General features: G+C 51.6%; 2 protein-coding genes across 5 annotated transcripts; both read left to right on the forward strand.

The window, feature by feature from the left end:
* The first annotated feature begins 4,981 nt into the window (after window positions 1-4,981).
* Window positions 4,982-8,413, forward strand: LOC119936516. Of its 4 annotated transcripts, none has more exons than XM_038756005.1 (4): window positions 4,982-5,180; window positions 6,708-6,778; window positions 6,915-7,114; window positions 7,388-8,413. In XM_038756005.1, the coding sequence occupies exons 1-4, from the start codon at window positions 5,093-5,095 to the stop codon at window positions 7,914-7,916; spliced, it is 888 nt and encodes a 295-aa protein (XP_038611933.1). In that variant the 5' UTR covers window positions 4,982-5,092; the 3' UTR covers window positions 7,917-8,413. The 4 variants fall into 4 exon arrangements, with proteins under 4 accessions (XP_038611933.1, XP_038611934.1, XP_038611935.1 ...); XM_038756006.1 differs by having other exon boundaries at window positions 7,002-7,114; XM_038756007.1 differs by having other exon boundaries at window positions 6,708-7,114.
* Window positions 8,414-21,102: 12,689 nt separating this feature from the next.
* On the forward strand, window positions 21,103-26,982 carry LOC119936645. The gene is made up of 3 exons (XM_038756100.1): window positions 21,103-21,361; window positions 26,119-26,398; window positions 26,615-26,982. Exons 1-3 carry the CDS (start codon window positions 21,103-21,105, stop codon window positions 26,838-26,840), a joined length of 765 nt encoding a protein of 254 aa, XP_038612028.1. The 3' UTR covers window positions 26,841-26,982.
* The last annotated feature ends 253 nt before the right edge of the window (window positions 26,983-27,235 follow it).

A 27,235-nucleotide genomic window follows, 5' to 3' on the forward strand; every position in this document is an offset into this window, starting at 1 on the left:
GCAGCCCAACCCATCGATTGAGTCACACAAAGATGCTAATCACTAATACTGTGTAGCTTTAAAAATCTCCTAAATCCTCTAAACCCAGGACTAAAAGGAAAGGGCAGAAGAGACCAGCCACTGCTCCCCACCACCACAATTTATGCAATTGTGTTTCCCACCTCTGGGGAAATGTCCGGGGTCAGACAGCACCCCGAGAGTGCAGGGGGGTGGGGGTGGGGGGCTTGCCCTGGGAAAGCCACCTTGAGGTTGTAGGGAAGGAGCACCAGAACTGGGACTAGTAGTAGCAGTAGTCGTAGGAGAAGTAGAAGCAGGAGTACTTAATGAGCACCTCCCAAATGCAATACATTGAACTAAACACCTGGGAGAACCAACCATCAGAAGCTCAAGATAAACTCAAAATAAACTTGAACCCAGACTGAGCTCCCTTTTTCCTCTCCTCCTTCCCATCCCCCCCACCATACCTCCTTCCCCTCCCCACAGCACCAGTATATATGTTTGTACAGATTTATTACTCTATTTATTTTACTTGTACATCTTTACTATTGCATTTATTTTGTTAATGATGTGCGTCTATCTTTAATTCTTTTTGTTCTGATGACTTGACACCTGTCGACATGTTTTGTTTTGTTGTTCATTCATTCATTCATTCAATCGTATTTATTGAGCGTTTACTGTGTGCAGAGCACTGTAGTAAGCGCTTGGGAAGTACAGGTTGGCAACATATAGAGACGGTCCCTACCCAACAGCGGGCTCACAGTCTAGAAGTTTAGAGTCTCCCCCTTCTAGAATGTGAGCCTGTTGTTAGGTAGGGACCGTCTCTATATGTTGCCAACTTGTACTTTCCAAGCGCTTAGTACAGTGCTCAGCACACAGTAAGCGCTCAATAAATACGATTGAATGAATGAATGAATGAATGAATGAAACTTCCTGCCCCCAAGGAACTTCCCCTCCAACTGGGGAGGCAGACTCTTCAGGTAAACAAATATACAGAAGGGCTGAGGGTGGCGATGAATGCATGCAGAAGTGGCTGAAGAGTTGATAAAATTGAGGGCATTTATTATCTCTCAAATTCTTAAACTTGGCCCCACCCTCAAATCCTCCCTTTCCTTAAACGCCCGTAATCACTCTGTCTCCAAATCCTGTAGGTTCTTCCTCTACAGCCTTCCCAGAATCTGCCCCTACCTCTCCATTCACACCACCACAAAGCTGGTCCAGGCATTTGTCCTATCCCATCTTGACTCCTGCATCAGCCTCCTAGCTGACTTGCCTGCCTCCAGTTTCTCTCCTCTCCAGTCCATACTTCACTCAGCTCGCCAGATCATTTTCCTCAAATATTCATAATAATAATAATAATAATAATTTTCGTATTTGTTAAGCACTTACTATGTGTCAAGCACTGATCCAAGTGCTTGGTGGGGGGGATACAAGGTAATCAGGTTGTACCACATGGGGCTTACAGTCTTAACCCCCATTTTCCAAATGAGGGAACTGAGGCCCAGAGAAGTTAAGTGACTTGCCCAAAGTCACACAGCTAAGTGGCGGAGCTGAGATCATCCATTCATCCATGCACGTCTCTCCATTTCTCAAACCCTTCAATGATTTTCCATTTCTTGCTGCATCAAAACTTCTTACCACAGCTCTATGGCTCTCACCAAGCTTTCTTCCCCACTTATCCTTACTCCTCTCCCACTACTCCTCAGCTCTCATGCTTTTCTCCTCTCAAGCCAATTTATTCACTCTGCCTTGTTCTTCTGCTTATGACCTCTTGTTCCTATCCTTCCTTCAGCCAGAACCCCTCTCCCATTTCCTATCCTGTAGGAAATCCCTTCTGAAATCACACATCCCTCTGGAAGCCTTTCTTGCTTAAGCTCTCATCTCCCCACTTTATAGCCCCCCGACAACTGCCACTTCAACACTTTCATGTCATCTAAGCACTTGGGTATTTATTCATTCATTCATTCATTCATTCATTCATTCACTTGTATTTATTGAGTGCTTACTGTGTGCAGTTTTGTACGAAGCACTTGGAGAGTACAATGCAACAATAAGCAGACACATTCCCTGCCCACAACCAGCTTACAGTCTAGAAGAGGAGGCAGACTTTTGTATCAATAAAGAAATCAATGGCAGATATGGACATAAGTGCTGTGGGGCTGGGAGGGAGGAAGAATGAAGGGAAAAAGTCAGGGTGATGCAGAAGGGAAGGGGAGAAGAAGAAAGGAGGGCTTAGTCAGGGAAGGCCTCTAGGAGATGTGACTTTACTCACCTCACCCCTGACCCTGCCACCCCCATCCCTGCCTCAGCCCCGCCCACTTCTGCCCCAGTTAAACCCACTCCTTCCCCTGCCCTGGCCGCAGGGCCCATCTCTGTCTCCTCTCATCTCCATTTTTGGACCCTCCCCGCACACACTAGATGACTCTTACTGGACCGGGCCAAAGCTTGGACAGACACTGCCATTGTGCTGGCATTTCCCCCTCCCTGGACATTGTGTCCTGTGGACGTGGGTCCCCCGGTGGGTCTGGACACCCAGTTCTGGACACGGCCCTGGGGTCAGGAGCTTCCTCTGTGTCCTGGCTGTGTCTGGCTCCAAGCAAGGCCAGTGTTTGCAGAGACATCAGCGCTGCCCACTGCCCCAGTGATGCCCCATCACCTGCTCCCCCTGCCCCTGCCCCTCCCTGCCCTCATCCCCACTCTCAAGACACAGCGGCTCTGTCAAAGTAGCCCCCCATATTTCTCTCTCTCTCTCTCCCTCTCTCTCTCTCTCTCTCTCTCTCTCTCTCTCTCTCTCTCTCTCTCTCCCTCATTTTCTTTGACCTCCACTGGCATAGCCCTGACAGGGAATTTTTTTTTAATGGTATTTGTTAAGCACTTACTGTGTTCCAGGTACTGTACTAAGCTCTGGGGTAGATATACGTTAATCAGGTTGGTCACAGTCTCTGTCCCACATATGGTTCACAGTCTTAATCCCTATTTTAGAGAAGAGGTAACAGAGGCCTAGAGAAGTAAAGTGACTTGCTCAAGGTCACCCAGCAGACAAGTGGCGGATCCGGGATTAGAACCCAGGTCCTTCTGACTCTCAGGCCCATGCTCTATTCACCAGACCACACTGTTTTTGGGGGAGAGGGTGGTTCCCCTTCTCCAAGCCTCCCACCTAACATAGGTATTCTAATTTTTTCTTTCCCTCTATCTCACTGACTGCAACTGTAACTTCCATTGCTGAACCCTTTTGAATTCCCCATACTGGATCTCTGGCTAGTGAGGGTCTCACTCAACAACAAGCCAACAGGATTCAGGCAACAGGAGGGCAGTAAGTGGGGTCAGCATTCCTCTTCTGGATGCCTTCTTTGGGCCTATCCCAGAGACCACGGGGCTCCTGGGAAACCAAGGTTCCCCTGCTTTGTGCCTCCAAGACGAGACAGTCCAGTCACATTGAGATGGCCACCCTGGCCAACAAGACACCATAGTCATTCATTCAACCGTATTTATTGAGCACATACTGTGTGCAGAGCACTGAACTAAGCACTTGGGAAAGAACAATATAACAATAAGTAGACACATTCCCTGCCCACAGTGAGGTTACAGTCTAGAGGAGACAGATGTTAATAGAAATGAATAAATTACAGATATGTACAAAAGTGATTCATTCATTCACTGGGATTTATTGAGTGCCTGCCAGGTGCAGAGCACTGTGCTGGTCGTCTACCGGGTACAGAGCTCTGTATTAGGCACTTACTGTAGCTATAGGCACTGTCTGAGAACCTATATGCAGAGCACTGTACTCGGTGCTGGGAACACTTATGCGACGACCTCCCTGCCTCCTGCCTCTCCCCCCTCCAGTCCACACTTCATTCTGTTGCCCAAATTATTTTTCTAAAAAAATTAATGAATCAATCATGCCCCCCATTTCTTCCTTCCCTCCTTCACCCTCCCTGGTTCTTCCTGCCCCCATTCTGCCTTCCTCTTTGTTCCTGCCCCCCCTCACCATCTCTCTTTCTTCCTGCCCCCCTCCCCCCTCTCTCTTTCTGGGCACTTACTGTGTGCAGAGTACTGTACTAAGCATTTAGGAGAGTACGATGCAACAGTATAACAGACAAATTCCCTGCCCACAATGAGCTTATAGTCTAGAGGGGGAGACAGACATCAAATAAAAAGGGGGGTTGGGGGAGCCACTCCTTGAATGACTTTGGGATCACTTACGGGGAAAACAAGAATTTTCACACCATTGCTCTCACCATCTTCAAGGCCCTTCTGAAATCACATCTCCTCTAGGAGACCTTCCCTGATTCATTTCATCTCTTTACCTTATTTCCATCCTAACTGTCACTTCAGCAGTTCTGCATCACCTATGCACTTGAGTTCTCACCCTCACCCCCTTAACCCATATAGATATCTTTAATACTCTATTGAATCCTCCTCCTGTAATTTATTTTAGTGACTGTCTCCCCCACTTGACAGTAAGCTCCTTGAGGGCAGGGATCTCTTATATTGCACTACCCTACCTGCTTGATACAGTGCTCCGCACACAGCAGGTGCTCAGTAAATACTATTAATTGATAGATAAGATGTGTTGGCTGGCCCTGAGAGGGCTCACAATCCAGCAGGAGGAAGCTGAGGGGCTGGCAGCAAGCTCATGAAGAAAGCCTGAATCCAGAGCAAGCAGAGAACACGAGTCCGGGGATGAACAAGAGCGAGAGCAGCAAAGTGAGAGTGCAGCTGAAGGAGCTGTTCCATGCTCTGTGTGGTGTACCCTGCCCCGATCTGCCCCTGGGCTTCAGCTGGGTCTCCCCGTGCTTGGCGGTTCCTCCAGCTGTCCCCCCAAACACAGCTGTGTTAGCATGTGTATATGTGTGTGGGCATGCATGCATGTGTTTGCTGTTCTCACACACTCTGGCCCCAGGTGGGTCCTTCTCTTTCCCCTCAGTTCCACTCCCACCATGAGTAGTCCCTTCCCTACCTAGGCCTCATGACAATGCTGGAGCTGGGGAGGGGAGAGCCTGGTACTGGGGAGCGGGGAGGCGGATAGGATCCAGCCTGGTGTCACAGCTCCACCTCCCAACAGGGAGGTTTAAACCTTCCCTGAACCCGATGGATGGACACCGCACCTGCAAGACAGACAAAGGGGGAGCTCCTAGGACACAAGACAGGCCCTTTGTCTAGCACCTTTTCCCGGAACCGAGGTACTAAAACTCTTCCCAGCCCCTGCTCCACCCTCATCCCATCGGGTCCCGGCCTGGATGGACCCCTGCCCAGTCTCCAGCCCGGCCCCAACTATTCAGTCCTCTAACCTCGTCCTCCAACCCAGCCTGGCTCAGTGCCCCCAGCCCTGCCTGCCACAGCCTCTGTGCATAGTCCTGGGTTCGGCTTGAGTTCAGATCGCCTCCCGCGCAGCCCCCAGCTCCTGCCCCAGTATGGCTCTTTTGCAGGCTCCTCCTCCCCCTCCCATCCCCTTACTGTGGGGCTTCCTCAAGGTTCAGTGCTTGGTCCCCTTCTGTTCTCGATCTACACTCACTCCCTTGGTGACCTCATTCGCTCCCACAGCTTCAACTATCATCTCTACACTGATGACACCCAGATCTGCATCTCTGCCCCTGCTCTCTCCCCCTCTCTCCAGGCTCACATCTCCTCCCGTCTTCAGGACATCTCCATCTGGATGTCTGCCCGCCACCTAAAACTCAACATGTCCAAGACTGAACTCCTTGTCTTCCCTCCCAAACCCTGCCCTCTCTCTGACTTTCCCATCTCTGTTGACGGCACTACCATCCTTCCCGTCTCACAAGCCCGCAACCTTGGTGTCATCTTCGACTCCGCTCTCTCATTCACCCCTCACATCCAAGCCATCACCAAAACCTGCCGGTCTCAGCTCCGCAACATTGCCAAGATCTGCCCTTTCCTCTCCATCCATACCACTACCCTGCTCGTTCAAGCTCTCATCCTATCCCGTCAGGACTACTGCATCAGCCTGCTCTCTGATCTCCCATCCTCGTGTCTCTCCCCACTTCAATCCATACTTCATGCTGCTGCCCGGATTGTCTTTGTCCAGAAACGCTCCGGGCATGTTACTCTCCTCCTCAAAAATCTCCAGTGACTACCAATCAATGTGCGCATCAGGCAGAAACTCCTTAGCCTTGGCTTCAAGGCTCTCCATCACCTTGCCCCCTCCTACCTCACCTCCCTTGTCTCCTTCTACAGCCCACCCTGCACCCTCCACTCCTCTGCCGCTAATCTCCTCACCGTGCCTCATTCTCGCCTGTCCCGCCATCGGCCCCTGGCCCACGTCATCCCCCTGGCCTGGAATGCCCTCTCTCTGCCCATCCGCCAAGCTAGCTCTCTTCCTCCCTTCAAGGCCCTACTGAGAGTTCACCTCCTCCAGGAGGCCTTCCCAGACTGAGCCCCTTCCTTCCTCTCTCCCTCATCCCCCTCTCCTTCCCCACAGCACCTGTATATATGTATATATGTTTGTACATATTTATTACTCTATTCATTTATTTATTTTACTTGTACATATCTATTCTATTTATTTTATTTCGTTTGTATGTTTGGTTTTGTTCTCTGTCTCCCCCTTTTAGACTATGAGCCCACTGTTGGGTGAGGACTGCCTCTATATGTTGCCAACTTGTACTTCCCAAGCGCTTAGTACAGTGCTCTGCACACAGTAAGTGCTCAATAAATACGATTGATTTATTGATTGATTGCTCTCTCCCCAGGCCGCACCCCCTGCCCATCTGCCAGCCCTGGCTCAGCTGCTGCCCCTGCCTGCAGTGGGGGATTGGGGCAGGTGAGATTCCTCTTCCTGCTCCAGAACAGAGGCTCCCCCACCCCTCTACCTGCCCTCTCTGGCCCACCACCCAATACTCTTCGGTTTTTGCCCAGCTCTGCTCAGTACATCTGCCCCATCCTCCTGCATTCAACAGCCCCTTTGGATAGATCTGCCACCTAGAGCTGAGACTGCGTCTGATCGAAGTGACTCAACCTCTACCCCATCTGGCTTTCTCCCCAAGCCAAGCCTCCTGCCTGGCCGGCCACCAGTCATGGCTCAGCTGCTGCCCAGGCCCCAGGGCAGGGTGTGTCTCCTGCTTCTGCTGCTGGTCAAGGGGATGCTGCCCCAGCCCAGGTCAGACCCTTCACCCCCTCCCTCACCCACCAGGGGACAGTCCCTCAGTGGGGAAGCGGTTTGCTTTGGGGGGCTCTGAACCCCTGGCCTCTCTGGGTGAATAGTCTTCAATGAGGAGGGGCGGCTGAGTGTGGGGAGATACCTGGGGGGCCAGAAAGAGGGCACAGGAAGTGGTTCTGGGGGCTGGACCAGGAAATGAAGGGTGCCTGGACTCTATGGCACCAAGCCTGTGAGAGGCCCACCTCTACCAAGCTTCTTTTCCTCTCTCTGCAGCAAGGCCCTTGAAGATGAGCAGGACATCAAGGGCGATTACAGCTACTCTAACCTGGATCTCGACCTTGAAGAAGATGGCGATGATCCCTCTGACCCGAATCTCGAGCCCGACCCCCCCTATGAAGATGGCGACGGTCTCTCTGACCCGGATCTTGAGCCTGAGCCCCCTTATGAAGATGGTGATGGTCTCTCTGACCTGGATCTCGAGCCCGAGCCCCCCTATGAAGATGGTGATGGTCTCTCTGACCCAGATCTTGACTCTGAGCCCCCCTATGAAGATGATGACGGTCTCTCTGACACAGATCTTGACCCTAAGCCTCCCTCTGAACCCAAGCCCTGGGACAAGGATACGAGTCAAGAGTACCCCCAGGGCCCCTCCCAGTCCCAACGCTTCAGGGAGTTCCGAACCTGTTGGTATCCTTTATGCCTTGTGATTGGGGTCCGCCAGCCACTACACACTCTCCGGAAGCTGATCCTGGTGCAGGAACTCCCGGTCTCCCAGCTCCGGGCCCGGAGAACCCCGCAATGATCTGTGCATCCCAGACCTTGGGCTCAGAGGTCTCAGCCCTCACCATGAATGAATAGACCAGTGAAAAGTGACGCTGACATCTGATTCTTGGCTTGTGATCCCACCCGGGCACATGCAGGGTCTTGGGAACACATGGTCCCACCTTGGCACATTCCAGGGCATAGGCACGTACCCCACCTGGGCACACACAGTCCCACCTGAGCACACAAAGAGTCACCGGCATATACAGTCCTACCCAAACACGCACGGGGTCATGGACCCCCCCCCCCCGACACAGTCATACCTGGTCACACACATTGCCACAGGCTCACACAGTCACACACAGAAACACAGAACACAGAAACATAGGATCACAGGCACACACAGTCCCACCCGGGAACATACACAGGAACATGGGCATATACAGTCATACACAGAAACATGCAGGGTCACAGATACCCACAGTCTCCCCAGGGAACACACCGGATCAAGGGCATCCCATACAGAGACATGCAAAATCACAAGCACACACAGTTCCACCTGGACACGCACAGGGTCATGGGCACACACAGTCTCAGCTAGGAGCACATGATCCCATGCAGTCACTCTTAAAGATGCAGGCACCCATGGGCAAATAGATGATCACACATAGGCACTGGCAAGGACACAGGCACCCATGAACACACTTGGGTACTCACGCAAAGACTCTTGGCACTGTATCCTACCACCTGCCCTCCTCTCTCCAGCCCAAACTAGTAGGTTACTGTGCCTCCGAGCCCTCAACTACCCTCTCCCCAGTTCCTGTTTACCAGTAAGTGTTCCCAAGATCAGTCAAGGAATGGCTCCCTCAACCTCCCATCCTGCTAAGGGTACCCCACAGAGATCTGGGGTAGTAGCAATAATATATTCATTTAGCGCTTACCACGTGTACAGTACTGTAATAAATGCAGAGTCAACATATAGACTCGGTCTCTGGTCCCAAAGGGCTCGCGACCTAAGAATGAGGGCATGAGGTGTTTGTGACAGATATATAAGGAAAGGCAAAGAAAAATGAAAAAGTCATAAAAAATAATGAATATGAAAGGAGCAGCAGAACTCCAGGTCCAATCAAACAATCAACAGTACTGTACTGTACTAATCAATTACTGTACTAATCCATTACTGTACTAATCAATCTAATTAGTACTGTACTAATCAATCAAGCAAACAATTGCAATTACTCAGCACTTATTGTATACAAAGCACTATACTTAGGACTTGGGAGAGTACAGTACAGCAGAGTTGACAGACACATTCCCTGCACACAAAGAGCTTACAGTCTAGAGGAAGAGGCAGACAGAAAATAAATTATGGCTATGTACTTAAATGCTGAAGGACAGGTGGATAGCAAGTGCTTACAGGGTGAAGATCTAACTGTATAGGCAGACGCAGAAGGGAGAGGAAGTAGGGGAGATGAGGGTTTAGTCGGAGCATATCTTTTGGAGGAGATGTGATTTTAATAAGGCTTTGAAGGTGGGGAGAGTGGTGGTCTGTCAAAAAGGTGGATGGAATTTCAGGCTAGAGGGGGTGAGAGGTTGGCAGCAACATAGACAGGATCAAGATACAGTGAGTTGGTGATAAGAGGAGCCAAGTGAGTGGGCTGGTTCATAGTGGGAGGTGAGGGAGGTGTGGTAGCAGTTGTGGTAGGAGGTGAGGAGCTGATCAAGTGTTTTAAAGCCAATGGTAAATGAAGCTTTTGTTTGATGTGAAGGTGGATGGACAACACCTGGAGGTTCTTGAGGAGTGGAGAGACGTGAATCAGCCCCGCAGCACTTACGTACATATCTGTAATTTATTTATGTTAATATCTTATGTTATGAGAAGCAGTGTGGCTCAGTGGAAAGAGCACGGGCTCAGGAGTCAGAGGTCATGGGTTCTAATCCTGGCTCTGCCACATGTCTGCTCTGTGACCTTGGGCAAGTCACTTAACTTCTCTAAGCCTCAGTTACCTCATCTGTAAAATGGGGATTAAGACTGTGAGCCCCACATGGAACAACCTGATCACCTTGTTTCACCCCAGCGCTTAGAACAGTGCTTTGCACATAGTAAGCGTCTCCACCTCTAGACTGGAAGCTCTTGGTTGGCAGGGAATATGTGATATTGTTGTGTTGTCCTCTCCCAAGCTCTTTGAACAGTGCTCTGCATGTTGTAAGTATCCAATAAATATGACTGATGTTTAATTATTTTTTTTTAGAAAAATGATCCAGGCAGCAGAATGAAGTGTGGATTGGAGTGGGGAGAGACAGCAGGCCGGGAGGTCAGTGGGGAGGCTGATGCAATACTAAAGGTGGGATAGGATAAGTGCTTGGATCAACAGAGAGGCAGTTTGGATGGAGAGGAAAGGGCAGATTTTTGTGATATTGTAAAGGTAGAATTGACAGGATTTGGTTGAGCACTTACGCTGCACGAAGCACCGTACTTAGTATTGGCGAATAATTCAATGAAAGATAAATGAGAGGTTGTCCCTGGTCCTCAGGGGGCTCACAATCCAGCAGGGGGAGGCTGAGGGGCTGGCAGCAAGCACCTGAGGAAAGCCTGAATCCAGAGCAAGGAGAGAACACGAGGACAGGGATGAACAGAGTGAGACCAGCAGAGTGAGAGTGCAGTTGAAGGTGGCATTTACACTGCCCAGATCCACCTCTAGGTTTCGGCGGGGTCTCCCACTAGTAGGCAGGCCTTTTGGCCTCCCCTCAGTTCTACTGTTACCCCTCTCCAGCAGGTTCCACCCACTGCACTTGGTGAGAAACCCTCACCTGGGAGGTCTGGGTAGGAGCTGGAAACGTGCACTCCATTTCCAGTTATTCTTAGATCACAGGTCCCCTGAGGGCCAAGACTCGGGTCTAATTCTCATGACCAAGTACAGTGCTCTGCACTGTAGGTGTTCTCATCATCAAGTACAATACTCTGTACTGCAGATGCTCAGCACAGTGGTCTGCCTACAGAAAGTGCCTGATACAGTGCTCTGCTTGCAATCAAATGGGCGAGACGGTCGCTAAAAAAAATTTAAGGTAGGGGGATGCGATAGACTATAAAGACACCTACATATGGGCTAAAGGGGGAGGCTTTGCTGCCAGATGTGCAGGGGGAGAGGTCCAGGCAGAAAGGAGGGCACGAATGAGAGGTCGGGGTGAGAGATAAGACTGGGCTCAGTGAGTTGTTTGGCTTGAGAGAAACCCAGCCCACGAGCTGGGGTGTTCTGGAAAAAAAGACAAGTAGGGAGGAAGAGAGCTGATTGAGAAGCAGCATGACCTAGTGGAAAGAGCATGGGCCTTGGAGACAGAAGACCTGGATTCTAATTCTGGCTCCACCGCTTGTCTGCTGTGTAACCTTGGTAAAGTCACTTCACTTCTCTGGGCCTCACTTTCCTCATCTGTAAAATAGGGATTAAGACTGTGAGCCCGATGTGCTCATCCTGATTATCTTGATTCTACCCCGGCTCCTAGTACGGTGCCTGGCACACCGTTAAGAGCTTAAAAAATACTATTAAAAATTAGAGTGTCTTAAAGCTGTTGGTCAGAAATTCAACAGCTAGTATATGGCCGTGCTAGATATGCATGTGAGTGTTTGGGGAAGAATATGGCTGGACTTTGGCTAAAAGGGCCAGAAGACTCTGGAAAAGCTGTAGAGAAACCCATCGATGTGTCCCACCGATAAATATAGCTCTACACACTGACAGAAATATTCCTGGCTTTGTACACAGAGACGTTTTGGTAATGGATTTTTCCTGGTCAGACTCCCTGATATTTGGTAATGGAATCCTCCCGGGGATACTCCCTGGTAGTTGAAGACTGGTTTATGTAGCCAGGGAAGGAGTTTTGACAACTGAAAAATAATTATGATACTTATGTAGACATCTTTAAATTATTTATTATAAATTATTTCTTTATTTAAATTCATGTTCCCCTCTAGACTGTAAACTCACTATGGACAGGAATCTGTCTGCTAATTCTGATGTTTTGTACTCTCCCAAGTGCTTAGTTCAGTGCTCTGAACATAGTAAGCACTCAAGAATTATGATTGAATGAATGAATGAAAGAAATACCATTGACTTATTGGCTGATTACTGTTAAGTGCTTATTATGAGTCAGAAACTTTACTGAGCCCTGCGGTAGATGCAAGATAATCAGGTTGGATTCTCCCCACCCCCAATCCCATCACACATGGGGCTCCCAATCTAAGTATGACCAAGATTAACTGAGTGATCTTGGTAACAGAGCTGAAGAATGGTACATTTCCTGCAGAAATGGCAACATCCAAAGGTCAGCAGAAACTGTACCACCAATTCCAGAGAAAGATAAGAAGAGATGAAATGAGTACCTGGGGCTTAGGCATCCAGAATGCTCAGAAACCAAGTAGGGTCTATGAAGATGTTCAGACCCAGTCCATGAACCATGCAAGCACATGAAGTTGCCCAACTGAAGATGGACACTGGTTCTTAACCTGGACAGCTCATTCCTGAGCTCTTGCTTTGTGCAGTGCACTCTACTAAGCACTTGGGAGAGTACACTATAACAATAAACACATTCCTGTATGAGGGTGGATATAGGTGTAGGTGTGAGTTGCTATTATAATATAATTATGTAATTATATTATTATTATTGTTAAACACTTACTATGTGCCAATCACTGTTCTGAGGGCTGGGGTAGATACAAATTAAGCAGGATGGACATGGTCTCTCTACCCCATGGGCTCCCAGTCTAAATAGTAGGAAGAGCAGGCAGTAGAATCTCTGTTTTACAGAGGAGGAAACTGAGGCACAGAGAAGCTAAATGACTTGCCCAAAGTCACACGTTTGGATCCATGACCTTTGGGCATTTGATATTTGCTCTACTCTCAGCCCCACAGCACTTCTGTACCTATCTATAAGTCATATATTATAAAGTATTTATTTATATTAATGTCTGTCCCCGTCAAGACTGTAAGCCCATTGTGGGCAGGGGATGTGTCTACCAACTCTGTTGCATTTTACTCTTCCAAGCATTCAGTACCATAAGGTAACTGCTTAATATTGATGATGATGATGATGATGACTGGCAGGTTCAGGTTTAGAACTCAAGTCCTCTTAAGTAAAGAATGAATCAATGAAACTGCAGTGTGTTTGTAGAAGCACCAATGTGTTTCTTGACTCCACTAGACTGGTGGAATTGATTTTGGGGAAATTTCCAAGTGCCAAAAGATGCAAATCTCAGTATTGGGAAACCGATATTAGTTTGATGTTGAGAGGCCTAGGCAGCCATTGGAGGTTTTTGAAGAGTGAGGAGATGTGCACAGAATGGAATTTTAGAAAAATAAGCAAGGAACCAGAATGAAGTATGGACTGGAGAGGACAGAGGTTGGAGGCAGGGAGGTCTGCCCTGGGGCTGATACAGTAATCGAGTTAGAATAGGACAAGTACTTAGACCAGCTTGGTGGCAGTTTGGTTGGAGAGGAATGGATGGATTCTGGAGTTGTTGTGAAGGGAGAATGGACAGGATTTGGTGCCAGACTAATGGCAGGAGTTGAAAGAGTGACAGCTGTCAAGGATGATGCATTGAGGGTTTGAGAGATGGAGAGGACGGTGGTGGTGTCAACAGTGATGTCAGAGTTTAAAGCACTCCATCACCTGGCCCCCACCTACCCCACCTTGCTTCTCTCCTACAACCCAGCCTGCACACTTCACTCCTCTAGTGCTAACCTCCTTATTGTGCCTCTATCTCGCTTGTCTCATCACCGACCCCTAGCCACATCCTGCCTCTGGCCTGGGACACCCTCCCTCCTCAAATCCTACAGAAAATGATTCTCCCCTCCCTTCGAAGCCTTATTAAAGGCACAATCTCTTGCAGAAGCTTTCCCAGACTAAGCCTTCCCGGACTGCTCTCCAGCCACCTGTACTTCTGACCCCATTCCCTCTCATTTTATGAAATCTCTCGCTCTGTCCCTTCTCCCCTCCTTAACTTCCATCTTCAACCGCTCACTCCCCACTGGTTCCTTCCCCTCTGCCTTCAAACATGCTCACGTCTCTCCCATCCTAAAAAACCCCTCTCTTGACCCCACCTCACCTTCTAGTTATCGCCCTATCTCCCTCCTATCATTCCTTTCCAAACTCCTTCAATGAGTCATCTACACGTGCTGCCTCGAATTCCTCAATGACAACTCTCTCCTCGACCCCCTCCAATCTGACTTCCGTCCCCTACATGCCATGGAAACTGCCCTCTCAAAGGTCACCAGTGATCTGCTTGCCAAATCCAACGGCTCATACTCTATCCTAATCCTTCTCAACCTCTCAGCTGCCTTCGACGCTGTGGACCACCCCTTTCTCCTCAACATGCTATCCAACCTTGGCTTCACAGACTCTGTCCTCTCCTGGTTCTCCTCTTATCTCTTCGGCCATTCATTCTCAGTCCCTTTTGCTGGCTCCTCCTCCCCCTCCCAATCCCCTTACTGTAGGGGTTCCTCAAGGTTCAGTTCTGGGTCCCCTTCCGTTCTCGATCTACACTCACTCCCTTGGTGACCTCATTCGCTCCCACGGCTTCAACTATCATCTCTACAGTGATGACACCCAAATCTACATCTCTGCCCCTGCTCTCTCTCCCTCCCTCCAGGCTCGCATCTCCTCCTGCCTTCAGGACATCTCCATCTGGATGTCTGCCCGCCACCTAAAACTCAACATGTCCAAGACTGAACTCCTTGTCTTCCCTCCCACACTCTGCCCTCTCCCTGACTTTCCCATCACTGTTGATGGCACTACCATCTTTCCCATCTCACAAGCCCGCAACCTTGGTGTCATCCTCGACTCCGCTCTCTCGTTCACCCCTCACATCCAAGCCGTCACCAAAACCTGCCGGTCTCAGCTCCGCAACATTGCCAAGATACGCCTTTTCCTCTCCATCCAAACGGCTAGCCTGTTCGTTCAAGCTCTCATCCTATCCCGTCTGTACTACTGTATCAGCCTCCTCTCCGATCTCCCATCCTCTTGTCTCTCCCCACTTCAATCCATACTTCACGCCACTGCCCGGATTGTCTTTGTCCAGAAACGCTCTGGGCATGTTACTCCCCTCCTCAAAAATCTCCAGTGGCTACCAATCAACCTACGCATCAGGCAAAAACTCCTCACCCTCAGCTTCAAGGCTCTCCATCACCTCGCCCCCTCCTACCTCACCTCCCTTCTCTCCTTCTACAGCCCAGCCCACACCCTCCGCTCCTCTGCCGCTAATCTCCTCACCGTGCCTCGTTCTCGCCTGTCCCGCCGTTGACCCCCGGCCCACATCATCCCCCTGGCCTGGAATGCCCTCCCTCTGCACATCCGCCGGGCTAGCTCTCTTCCTCCTTCCAAGGCCCTGCTGAGAGCTCACCTCCTCCAGGAGGCCTTCCCAGATTGAGCCCCTTCTTTCCTCTCCCCCTCCTCCCCCTCCCCATCCCCCCCTCCTTACCTCCTTCCCCTCCCCACAGCACCTGTATATATGTATATATGTTTGTATGTATTTATTACTCTATTTATTTATTTATTTTATTTGTACGTATTTATTCTATTTATTTTATTTTGTTAATATGTTTTGTTTTGTTCTCTGTCTCGCCCTTCTAGACTGTGAGCCCACTGTTGGGTAGGAACCATCTCTATATGTTACCAACTTGTACTTCCCAATCGCTTAGTACAGTGCTCTGCACACAGTATGCGCTCAATAAATACGACTGAATGAATGAATGAATAAGCCTCACTCCTTTCTGTGTCACCCTGACTTGCTCGCTTTGCTCTTCCCCTCTCCTAGTCCCAGTGCACTTATGTACATATCTGTAATTCTCTTTTATTTATTTGTATTTTTGTCTGTCTCCTCCCCTCTAGACTGTAAGCTTGCTGTGGACAGGGAGTGTGACTGTTTAGTGTTGCACTGTACTCTCCCAAGGCTTAGCACAGTCCTCTAAACACAGTAAGGGCTCAATAAATACAATTGAATGAAGGAATGAATGAAAGTTAGGTGGAGGGAGAGATTTGTCAGGGAAGATGAGGAATTCAGTTTTGGAAATATTTAACATGAGGTGTAAGCAGAAAGTACATGTAGGGAGGCAGGAGGAAATGCAAGATTGCAAAGGAGGACTGAGGCCTCCCTTCTGGTCCCTGGGCTAGCCCTGTCTGGGGCATTGTAGAGAGGTGGGCAGATCATGCGTGTACACACACACACACACACACACACACACACACACACACACACAGAGCGCAGTGTGGTTCAGTGGAAAGAGCCCGGGCTTGGGAGTCAGAGGTCATGAGTTCGAATCCCACCTCTGCCACTTGTCAGCTGGGTGACTTTGGGCAAGTCACTTCACTTCTCTGTGCCTCAGTGACCTCATCTGTAAAATGGGGGAGCAGCGTGGCTCAGTGGAAAGAGCGTGGGCTTGGGAGTCAGAGGTCAGGGGTTCAAATCCTGGCTCCGCCAATTGTCAGCTGTGTGACTTTGGGCAAGTCACTTCACTTCTCTGGGCCTCAGTTCTTTCATCTGTAAAATGGGGATTAAGACTGTGAGCCCCACGTGGGACAACCTGATCACCTTGTATCCCCCCAGCACTTCAAACAGTGCTTTGCACATAGTAAGAGCTTGACAAATACCATCATCATCATTATTATTATTATTTGGGAAACTCCCTCTGGATTGTAAACTCCTTGTGGGCAGGGAACATTTCTACCAACTCGGTTGCATTGTACTCTCCCAAGTACTAAAGCACAGCCCAGTAAGTGCTCAGTAAATAACAATGATGGACTCAGTGATCGATTGAATCACCTGGGTAGAGGTAGTAATTGAAGCCATGAGAGCAGATGAGCTCCCCAAAAGAGTGAATTCATCCATTCATTCAATCGTATTTATTGAGCGCTTACTCTGTGCAGAGCACTGTACTAAGTGCTTGGGAAGTACAAGTTGAATGAAGATTGAGAATTGATCGGGGCCCAGAACTGAGCACTGAGGGATCCCCACAGTTAGTGGGAGGCAGAGAAAGAGTGGGCGAAAAGAGACTGAGAAAAATTGTGCAGACAGAAAGGAGGAGAACCAGGAGAGCACTGTCAGAGAAACCAAGATCACATAGTGTTTTCAGGAGAAACGGGTGGTCCACAGTGTCAGAGGCAGCCGAGGGGTAGAGAAAGACTATCAGTCAATCAATCAATTGTACTTCTTGAGTACATACTATGCTCAGAGCACAGACTGTGAGCCCATTGTGGGCAGGGATTCTCTCTCTTTGCTGTATTTGCTCTGCACACAGTAAGCGCTCAATAAATATGACTGAATGAATGGATTTGAGAGAGTACAATACAACCGAATTAGCAGACATGTTCCCTGCCCATAATGAGCTTACAGTCTCAAGGGGGAGACAGGCATTAGTATAATTAAATAAGAATTTAAAACATAATTTGAAGATATGTACGTAAGTGCTGTGAGGTTGGGGGTGTGGCGAATATCAAAATGCTCAAAGGTCACAGATTCAAGTACATAGATGATGCAGAAGGGAGATCGAGCTGGGAAAAAGAGAGCTTAATTAGAGAAGACTTCTCAGAGATGTGACCTTAATAATGCTTCGAGGGTGGGGAAAAGTGGTGGTCTGGTGCATATAGATGGGGAGGGAGCTCCTGGTAAGGGGGCATATTAGGCTGGAGTAGAGTCCATTGGATTTATCCTTAATTGTATTCTTCCCCAACACTTAAAACTGTGCTCTGCACTCACCAAACACTCAATTGAGAAATTTCAACTTGTCTTCTTGAGGCCCAGCATTCCCAATAGGAGAAATTTATTTTTATGGGAGGGAGCAGTTCACCCAATGATACCATTGGCTAGAACCCAACCAACTTCCAGAAAGCTTTGGGAGGGGAGAAGGAGTTAAAATGAGGAGTCAGAGGGGATGTATCACCATCATCAATGATATTTATTGATTGCCTGCTGAGGGATGGGCCCCGCATTAAGTCTTTTGGAGACTAGACGGGAAGGAAGACACCAGATCCTGGCTGGTGGACTAAGTCAAGGAGGGAGTAAGACCCCTGTACCGGGGATGGGGATGGGGTGCTTTGCTTGAGCATCCCTGTCCCCAGGTGAACAGACTTACGGGTACTGCTAGGATTTGTGCTCGTGTGTGCCAGGGGTGCCAGTGTGTGGTCACGGGTTTGCAGAGGGATCTCACAGTAAATTTTCCTGGGACTTTTCGTTCATTGGTTGTGGAGGTGGGATGGGGTGGGGGCGCGGGGTTGAAGAGATCAATCAATGATATTTACTAAGTGCTTACTTAGTAGAGCACTGCACTAAGCACCCGAGTCCTGCCAGATGGAGGGGGGGGGGGCGGGGGGAGGGCTTCCCGGGAGGTGAGCCTGCGCCCTCAAGCCCTCAGGGCTTGCGAGAGTGACCCACTGTCGGTGGGCGGCCAGGCCGGGGGGACAACGGGACGGCGGCGGCGGCGGCGGCGGGCGGCCCCGGGCGGGTACCGGCGAAGTCCCTGCTTGACCCAGACGACCGGGGAGGAGCCCTGGAGCGGCTTGGTAATTGGGATGACCAAACACAGCCGGTTCTGGCAACGCTCTTCCGCCCCGATGCCTGGGGATGGGCGCTCCTCGGGGGTCCATCGCCCCCAGGGCTCGGGACTGACCTCCTGAGCAGCGAAGTACATGGAACTGCCCTCGGCGGAGTCCTGTTCGTCCCCTAGGGGCTCACTGCACAGAGAGGAGGGGGAGGAGGAGGAGGAGGAGGAAGAGCTGGTGGGGCGGGGGAGGGGGAGGTGGGCCTCTCCCAGGCTCGGTGCCATAGGACTCGGGCAGCCCTCATGCCCCTGGCCCAGCCCCCAGAACCACTCCCTGCGTCCTCCTTCTGCCCCCCCCCCCCCCCCAGGGGTCTTCCCACACTGGGCCGCCCCTCCCCATCGAAGGCTGTCCCCCGTGCCCCGTCCCCCGGAGCCCCCCGAAAGCGAACCACTTTCCCCTGAGGGATTGTCCCCCGGTGGGCGGGGGAGGGGGGCGCAGGGTCTGACCTAGGCTGGGGCAGGGTCCCCCCGACCAGCATCAGGAACAGGAGACGCCCCCCGCCCTGGGGCCCGGGCAGCAGCGGAGCCATGGCTGGCGGCCGGCCGGCAGGGCAGGGGGGGGTAGGGGGGGCGGGGGCCTGGGGGCGGGGCGCTGAGCGAGGGGGTCGGATCCCGCGGAGCCGAGGTCCAGGCCGCCACCCCCGGGCCGCCACCCCCGGGCCTCTGATCCGTCTGTCCAGCGGCCGCAGGGTCCGACCTGCTCGCTCTGAGTTTAAAGGTGCCTGCGGTGGCCGGGGCCGGGGCACCGGGCTGGGGCCCTCCCTCCGTCCGTCCACCCCTCCGTCCGTCCGTCCGTCCGTCCGTCCGCCCGGCCCCCTCCTCCCCCCGCGCCCCGTGGCCGGGGCCGGTCCTCTGGTCTCCGTGGGGCTGGGCGGGACTTTCAACAGAAACGCCCAACTTGGGGTCTTTGCGGCCCCGCTCGAGGGGTTCTCGACACGCAGGAAAAGGGGGGCCGCTGCTCGGGAAATCGGCGTTAAAACGGGCCCTGGGGGCGAGCGTTTCCCGGAGGAGCGGGAGACGCAGTGCGGGCGGCGGAGGGCGAAGGGGAGAGGGGCGAGTGACCTAATGGAAAGACCCCCGGCCCTGGGAGTCAGAGGACCTGGCTTCTAATCCCGGCTCTGCCCTTCGTCTGCTGTGTGACCTTGGGCAAGTCACTTCACTTCTCTTGCACGGGCTTTGGAGTCAGAAGTCATGGGTTCAAATCCAGCTCCGCCAATTGTCAGCTGTGTGACTTTGGGCAAGTCACTTAACTTCTCTGGGCCTAAGTTACCTCATCTGTAAAATGGGGATTAAGACTGTGAGCCCCCCGTGGGACAACCTGATCACCTTGTAAGTACCCCAGCGCTTAGAACAGTGCTCTGCACATAGTAAGCGCTTAATAATTGCCATTATTATTATTATTATTCTCTGGACCCCAGTTTCCTCACCTGTAACAAGGGGATTAAGACCGTGAGCCCCATGTGGGACAACCTGATTACCTTGAAACTACCCCAGCACATAGAACGGTGCTTGGCACATAGTAAGTGCTTAACAAATACCATTATTATTATCCTATTCCCTCCTATTGTCTGTGAGTCCACGAGGGACACAGACTGTGACCAACCTGATGATCTTGGATTTACCCCAGCGCTTAGTTCACTGCTTGGCACTTAGTAAACCCTTAATGCCACGTTGATTATTTGCTCGTCTGAACTGTTTTTAACTTGAGTGATCGGTGATAAAGCAAAGTCACTCGCTCCGCCCCCACCACCGGCTCCATCCCTCCCGTCCGAGGCCTCTTTCTCTCTCTCCTCCCTCGGAGCTGGAGCCACTGGTTCCCTCCCTCCCCGCTAATGCCTACCTCCGCCCCCCGACTCCCACCTGCTGCCCTGGGGGTCCCCCTTGGCCTGTGGCCTCCGAGGGTGTGAGGAGAGGCCAGGGGAGCAGGGGTGGTGGTGTTGGGGTTCCTGGCCGAGCAGAGGTGGAGCGAGGCCAGGGACAGAGTGACAAGCACCGGGGCCTAGGGTAGAAAGAGCCCTGGCCTGGGATTCAGGGGTTCTAAGCTCACTTCTGACACCTACCTGCTGTAAGGCCTTGGGAAGGTCACTCCAATTCTTAGTGTCTCAATTTTCTTCTCTGTAAAATGAGGGTTCAACACCTCTTCTCCCTTCTACTGGGACTACGAGCCCCACGTGGGACGGGACCTGATTATCTTGTATCTACTGCAGCACTGGGTGGGATGATGATGATGATGATAATGATGATTATGATGATGGTATTTGGTAAGTGATTACTATGTGCCAAGCACTGTTCTAAGCGCTGGGGTAGATGCAAGGTAATGAGGTTGTCCCACACAGGATTCACAGTCTGTAGCCCCATTTTACAGATGAGGTAACTGAGGCACAGAGAAGTTAAGTGACTTGCCCAAAGTCACACGGCTGACAAGTGGTGGGGCCGGGATTAGAACCCAAGACCTCTCACTTCCAAGCCTGTGCTCTTTCCACTAAGCCTCGCTGCTTCTCCTATGTTGATAATGTTGATGGCTTTGGACTATTATTAATTAATTAATTAGGGGCTTGGACTGGTGTTTGGGGGGGGGTCCACCTGAAAGAGGGCAGCCCCTGGAAGCTGAGGGCCCAGAGAAGCAGGGCGAGCAGCCAGCCCATGGCGGGAAGCCCAGGGTGTCGGGTCGGCTCGTTCTGGGAAGAGGTGGCGGTGGCGGTGGCCGCACTGGGGCTGGAGAGCCTGAGGTCGGCGGGGACAGACGCCCGTAGGCCCCCTAGCCCACCTGTCCGCGGGGACAGGAGCCAAAATTTGGTGGGGGGCGAGGGCTCCGTCCGGACCTGGGATGTGCCCGGGAAATGGAGCCACCCAGCGAACCGTGCGGCCAGTCTGATTGCCAGGCCCGCCCAGCCCAAGGCGAGTCCGGCTGGGCCTCTCACCTCTGGATGAATAAAGACGGCGGCCCCACACGCAGGACTAGAGTCCAGGGGTCAGGGGCACGGGAATGGGGCTGTCAGGTCACTGTGACTTGCCCCTGCCCCACCCACCTCTGCCCTCACCCTGCCCCTGCACATGCTAAGCAGTGTAACTTAGTGGGAAGAGCGTAGGCCTGGCAGTCAGAGGACAGAGGTTCTAACCCCGGCTCCGCCACTTGTCTGCTGTATGACCTTGGACAAGTCACTTCTCTATGCCTCAATTACCTCATCTGTAAAGTGGAGACTGAGCCTGTGAACCCCATGTGGGATAGGGACTGTGTCCAACCCGATTTGCTTATATCCATCCCAGCACTTAGTATAGTGCCTGCAACAAAGCGCTGAACAAATATCACAATTATTATTAATTATTATTAGAGATAGGGAAAACACTAGAGTATATGAATATTGTCCTAAGTGGTGTGGGGCTGGGGTGAATTATTATTATCATTATTATTGTACTTGTTAAGTGCTTACCAAGTGCCAGGCACTGTTTTAAGGGCTGGGGTAGATACAAGGTAATCAGGCTAGACACAGTCCCTGTCCCCAACAGGGCTCACAGTCTTAATCATGAGAAGCAGTATGGCTCAGTGGAAAGAACCCGGGCTTTGGAGTCAGAGGTCATGGGTTCAAATCCAGGCTCTGCCAATTGTTAGCTGTGTGATTTTGGGCAAGTCACTTAACTTCTCTGGGCCTCAGTTGCCTCATCTGTAAAATGGGGATTAAAACTGTGAGCCCCCCGTGGGACAACCTGATTACCTTGTAACCACTCCAGCACTTAGAACAGTGCCTTGCAGTGCCTTGGCACTTAATAAATGCCATCATTGATATTATTATTATTAATCCCCATTTTACAGATGAAGCAACTGAGGCACAGAGAAGTTAAGTGACTTGCCTAAGGTCACACAACAGACAAGTGGAGGAGCCAGGATTAGAACCCATGTCCTCTGACTCCCAAGTCCGCGCTGTATCCATTAGGCCATGCTACTTCTCTAGTTGGTCAATATCTCCACCTTCAAAGCCCTACTACAATTATATTTCCTCCAAGAAGGCTTCAACTAAATCCTCACTTCCCTGCCTAAGACCACTGCCTTCCCTTGAGACTATACAATTTGACATTTTCCTCTTCCCCCACCCCACAGCACTTCTGTACATATCCATCTGTAATTTGTTTGAATGTCCATCTCCCCATCTGCTCTTCCAAGATCCTCGTGGGCAGGGATCGTATCTACCTACAGAACAGTGTTGTCCTCTCCCAGGCACAGTAAGCACTCAATAAATACCGTTGATTGATGGCTAGGAGGACATCTCCAGCTGCTCCTGATGGGGCGCGGGGGAATTGTCTCCCCACCCCGCATGAACCGTAGGGTTTTTGAATGGTATTTGTTAAGCACTTACTGTGGTTGAAGCATTGCTCTAAGAGCTGGGGTAGATACAAGTTTATCAGTCCCTATCCCACATGGACATCACAGTTTAAGTAGGAGGGAGTAGGAATTAATTCCCATTTTGCAGTTGAGAAAACTGAAACGCAGAGAAGTTAAATGAAGTGCCCGAGATCATACAGCAAGCAAGTGGCAAATCTGGGATTAGACCACAGGTCCTCTGACTCCCAGGACAGACCTCTTTCCACTAGATCACCCTGGGTTAATAGCAGGATGGGGGCTCTTGGCTGTGTTTCCACTCTGTTTTCCCACCCCCACCCCGTCAACCTGCAAGGGCCTAGGGGGTAACAAAGACCCTGCCAACTTCGGGCACAACGTCCCCCCACCCCTTCACAGTTTCTAAATAAACTTTCCTCCACGGAGCAGCTGTGTCCAGAACGTGGTGACGAAGATGATTACTGCATCAGCCTCCTCTCCGATCTCCCATCCTCCTGTCTCTCTCCACTTCAATCCATACTTTACGCCGCTGCCCGGATCGTCTTTGTGCAGAAACGCTCTGGGAATGTTACTCCCCTCCTCAAAAATCTCCAGTAGCTACCAATCAACCTACGCATCAGGCAGAAACTCCTCACCCTCGGCTTCAAGGCTCTCCATCACCTGGCCCCCTCCTACCTCACCTCCCTTCTCTCCTTCTACAGCCCAGCCCGCACCCGCCATTCCTCTGCTGCTAATCTCCGTGCCTCGTTTTCACCTGTTCCACCGTCGACCCCCGGCCCACGTCCTCCCCCTGGCCTGGAATGCCCTCCCTCCGCACACCCGCCAAGCTAGCTCTCTTCCTCCCTTCAAAGCCCTACTGAGAGCTCACCTCCTCCAGGAGGCCTTCCCAGACTGAGCCCCCTCCTTCCTCTCCCCCTCCTCCCCTTCCCATCCCCCCCGCCTTACCTCCTTCCCCTCCCCACAGCACCTGTATATATGTACATATATATATATATGCATATATATATATGTTTGTACATATTTATTACTCTATTTTATTTGTACATATTTATTCTACTTATTTTATTTTGTTAATACGTTTTGTTTTGTTCTCTGTCTCCCCCTTCTAGACTGTGAGCCCACTGTTGGGTAGGGACCATCTCTATATGTTGCCAACTTGTACTTCCCAATCGCTTAGTACGGTGCTCTGCACACAGTAAGCTCTCAATAAATATGATTGAATGAATGAATGAAGGTGGAGGGGTGGGACAGGGGGCGCAGGTGCACGGGCACCGTTGGGGCAGTGGGCAGCACTGACCTCTCTGTAAACACTGGAGGTGCTCAGAGCCAAACACAGCCAGGACACCGGGAAGCTCCTGACCCCAGTGTCGTGTCCTGAACTGGGCGTCTGATTCCCCTGGGAATAGTAGTAATAGTATTTACTAAGAGCATCCTGTGTGCAGAACACTGTACTGAGCCCTGGGAAAGAATGCATAGTTGGGAATTAGCCCTCGGGGAGCTCCCAATCTAAGGAATTTAGAAACATAACAGTAAAAGTAAAAGACAAAGCCCCAGTCCCCAAGGCGTTTACGATTCTTGCGAATCTTGTTCATTCATTCAATCAATAGAATTTATTGAGCACTTACTGTTTGCAGAGCGTTGTACTAAGCACTTGGGAAAGTACAACACAGTAATAAAGAGAGACAACCCCTGCCCACAATGAGCTCAACGTCTGGCGGGTGTGGGGGTGGGGAACAGACATCAGTACAAGTAAACAGACATCAATATAAATAAATAAAATTACAGATATATACAAAGTGCTGTAGGGTGGGGAGGGCGGGGAGAGCAAAGGGAGCGGATCAGAGTAATGCGGAAGGGAGTGGGAGATGAGGAAAAGCGGAGGTTAGTCTGGAAAGGCCTCTTGGAGGAGCTGTGCCTTCAGTAAGGCTTTGAAAGGGAAAAGAGTAATTGTCTGGAGGATTTAATGAGGGAGGGCATTCCAGGCTAGAGGTAGGACTTGGGCCAGGGGTTGGCAGCGAGACAGGCGAGATGGAGGCTCAGAGAAGGTTAGCACCAGAGGAGCAAAGTGTGCAGGATGGGTTGTAGAAGGAGAGAAGGGAGGTGAGGTAGGAGGGGGCAAGGTGATGGAGAGCTCTGAGGACAGTGGTGAGGAGTTTTTATTTGATAAGGAGGTGGATAGGCAACAGCTGAAGATTTCTGAGACAAGGGGTGACCTGCCCTGAATGTTTCCGTAGAAAGATAATCCAGGTAGTGGAGTGAAGTATGGACTTGAGCGGGGAGAGGCAGGAGGTTGGGAGGTCAGAAAGGAGACTGATGCAGTCATCTAGGTGGGATAAGTTGAGTGATTGTACTAACGTGGTGGCGAGTTTGATGGAGAGGAAAGGGCAGATTTTAGCGATATCGTGAACGTGAGACCGGCAAGAATTGGTGACAGATTGGATATGTGGGTTGAATGAGAGAGCAGCATCAAGGATGACGCCAACGCTACGGGCTTGTGAGACGGGAAGGGTTGTTGCGCCGTCTACAGTGATGGGAAAGTCCAGGAGAGGACAGGGTTTGGGAGGAAAGATAAGGAGGTCTGTTTTGAACGTGTTAAGTTTAAGGTAATGGGAGGACATCCAAGAAGAGATGTCTTGAAGGTGGGAGGAGATGAGAGCCTGAAGAGAGGGAGAGAGATCTGTGGAGGTGATGTAGATTTGGGTTGTACACCCCAATGAATGAGTTCTTCAAGGGAATGAGTGTAGATGGAGAATGGAAGGGCGCCGAGAACTGAACCTTGAGGAACCCCCACACAGTTAGGAGATGGGAGGGAGAGGAAGAGTCCACGAAGAAAACTGAAAATTGAAAATGAACGGCCAGAGAGACAAGAGGAGAATCAGGAGAGGACAGTCAGTGAAGCCAAGGTTGGATAACGTTTCCAGGAGAAGGGGATGATCTACAGTGTCAAGGGTAGCGGAGAGGTCGAGGAGGATTAGGATGGAATCTTATTCATTCAATCGTATTTACTGAGCGTTTACTGTGTGCAGAGCACTGCATTAACGGCTTGGACAGTGCAATTCAGCAATCGAGACAATCCCTGCCCACACGGGGCTCAGAGTCTAGAAGGCTTGTACCAAGTCTAGAAGATCTAGAAGATTTGACACCTCTCCCCCTCTCCAGTCCCTTTCCCGCAATTTGCCGGCACAAGGACGTTGTCTGTTCGGCCCGGGGCCCTGGCCGGGTCTAGGAAAGGTCACCTGGTCACCTGGTAGGGCGAGGGCAGAGGCGGGGGGCGGAGGGGGGGGCGGGGAGCAGGGGCGGGCCCGCCGTTTTTATCCTGGGGCGAGGCCCGGCCGGACTCAGCTTGGGCCGGGCGGGCCTGGCAGTCAGACTGGCCGCACGGTTCGCTGGGCGGCTCCATCGCCCCGGTTCTTCCCGGGTCCGGGCGGAGCCCTCGCCCCCCGCCAGCCTTCGGCTCCCGTCCACCGGCCCTCCGGCCCTCCGGCCCTTCGGCCACCGCCACCGCTTCCCGGACCGAGCCGTCCCGCCCCCCGGGGTTCCCGCCATGGGCTGGCCGCTCGCCATGCTGCTCTGGGCCCTCGGCTTCCAGGGGCTGCCCCCGTTCAGGTGGACCCTGCCTCCCCTCCCCAGACACCGGGGAGTGGAAGGGAGGGGGGGGGGACCCGGCCGGGGACACAGGAAAGGGCAACTGTGCAGGGAAAATGCGACGGGAGGCGGTGGTAGGGCGAAGGCAGGGCCGGACAGGCCCGGAGAGTAGGTGGGTAGGTGGGTAGGTGGGTGGCAGGGTGGTGCCTGCCGCCGACTGTACCGTGTCTCCTCCAGCCTCGGCGCTCCCCAGCCGGCTGCCCCCGCTGGCCCTGCTGGCCCGGCCTCGGAGGACCGTTCCCGCCTGTGCCCGAACCCCGGAAACCGGGACCAGGGGGTCATCAGCATTACCCCGATAAAGTGGGGCAGCAACGTCGCCCAAATGCTGACCAATCTCTTTCATGAACCCGACCGCGAGGGCTCCCCACCCGAGGACACTAACGACCCCAGGAGCTACGGCTGAGCTGCCGGGCCCTGGCCGAGAAGCCCTGACTGGAGGAGGACGGACCCTTCCCTCACCGCTCACAGTTCCCGCGGTGGTAGCGGGTGTGTGTGTGTGTGTGAGAGAGAGAGAGAGAGAGAGACAATAAATCCCGTGAAATCTCCGGCTGTGTGTGGGTGCCGTCGTCCCCGAATGATAACGATGATGATGGCATTGATGAAGCGCTCACTATGTGCAAAGCTCTGTTCTAAGCGCTGGGGAGGTTACAAGGTGATCAGGTTGTCCCACGGGGGGCTCACAGTCTTCATCCCTATTTTACAGATGAGGTAACTGAGGCCCAGAGAAGTTAAGTGACTTGCTCAAAGTCACACAGCTGACAAGTGGCGGAGCCGGGATTTGAACCCATGACCTCTGAC

This window comes from Tachyglossus aculeatus, chromosome 14 (genome assembly GCF_015852505.1).
Source record: "Tachyglossus aculeatus isolate mTacAcu1 chromosome 14, mTacAcu1.pri, whole genome shotgun sequence".
NCBI lineage: Eukaryota > Metazoa > Chordata > Mammalia > Monotremata > Tachyglossidae > Tachyglossus > Tachyglossus aculeatus.

Bases quoted from the DNA above. Each gene is read 5' to 3' on its own strand.
- LOC119936645 (XM_038756100.1), top strand. From the start codon at position 21,103: ATGGCGGGAAGCCCAGGGTGTCGGGTCGGCTCGTTCTGGGAAGAGGTG. The intron at 21,362-26,118 runs GTCCGGCTGGGC...TCCTGGGGCGAG, and splicing joins GCCCGCCCAGCCCAAGGCGA to GCCCGGCCGGACTCAGCTTG. The intron at 26,399-26,614 runs GTGGACCCTGCC...TGTCTCCTCCAG, and splicing joins CAGGGGCTGCCCCCGTTCAG to CCTCGGCGCTCCCCAGCCGG.
- LOC119936516 (XM_038756005.1), top strand. From the start codon at position 5,093: ATGGACACCGCACCTGCAAGACAGACAAAGGGGGAGCTCCTAGGACAC. The intron at 5,181-6,707 runs GTACTAAAACTC...CTCTCTCCCCAG, and splicing joins CACCTTTTCCCGGAACCGAG to GCCGCACCCCCTGCCCATCT. The intron at 7,115-7,387 runs GTCAGACCCTTC...CTCTCTCTGCAG, and splicing joins GGGATGCTGCCCCAGCCCAG to CAAGGCCCTTGAAGATGAGC.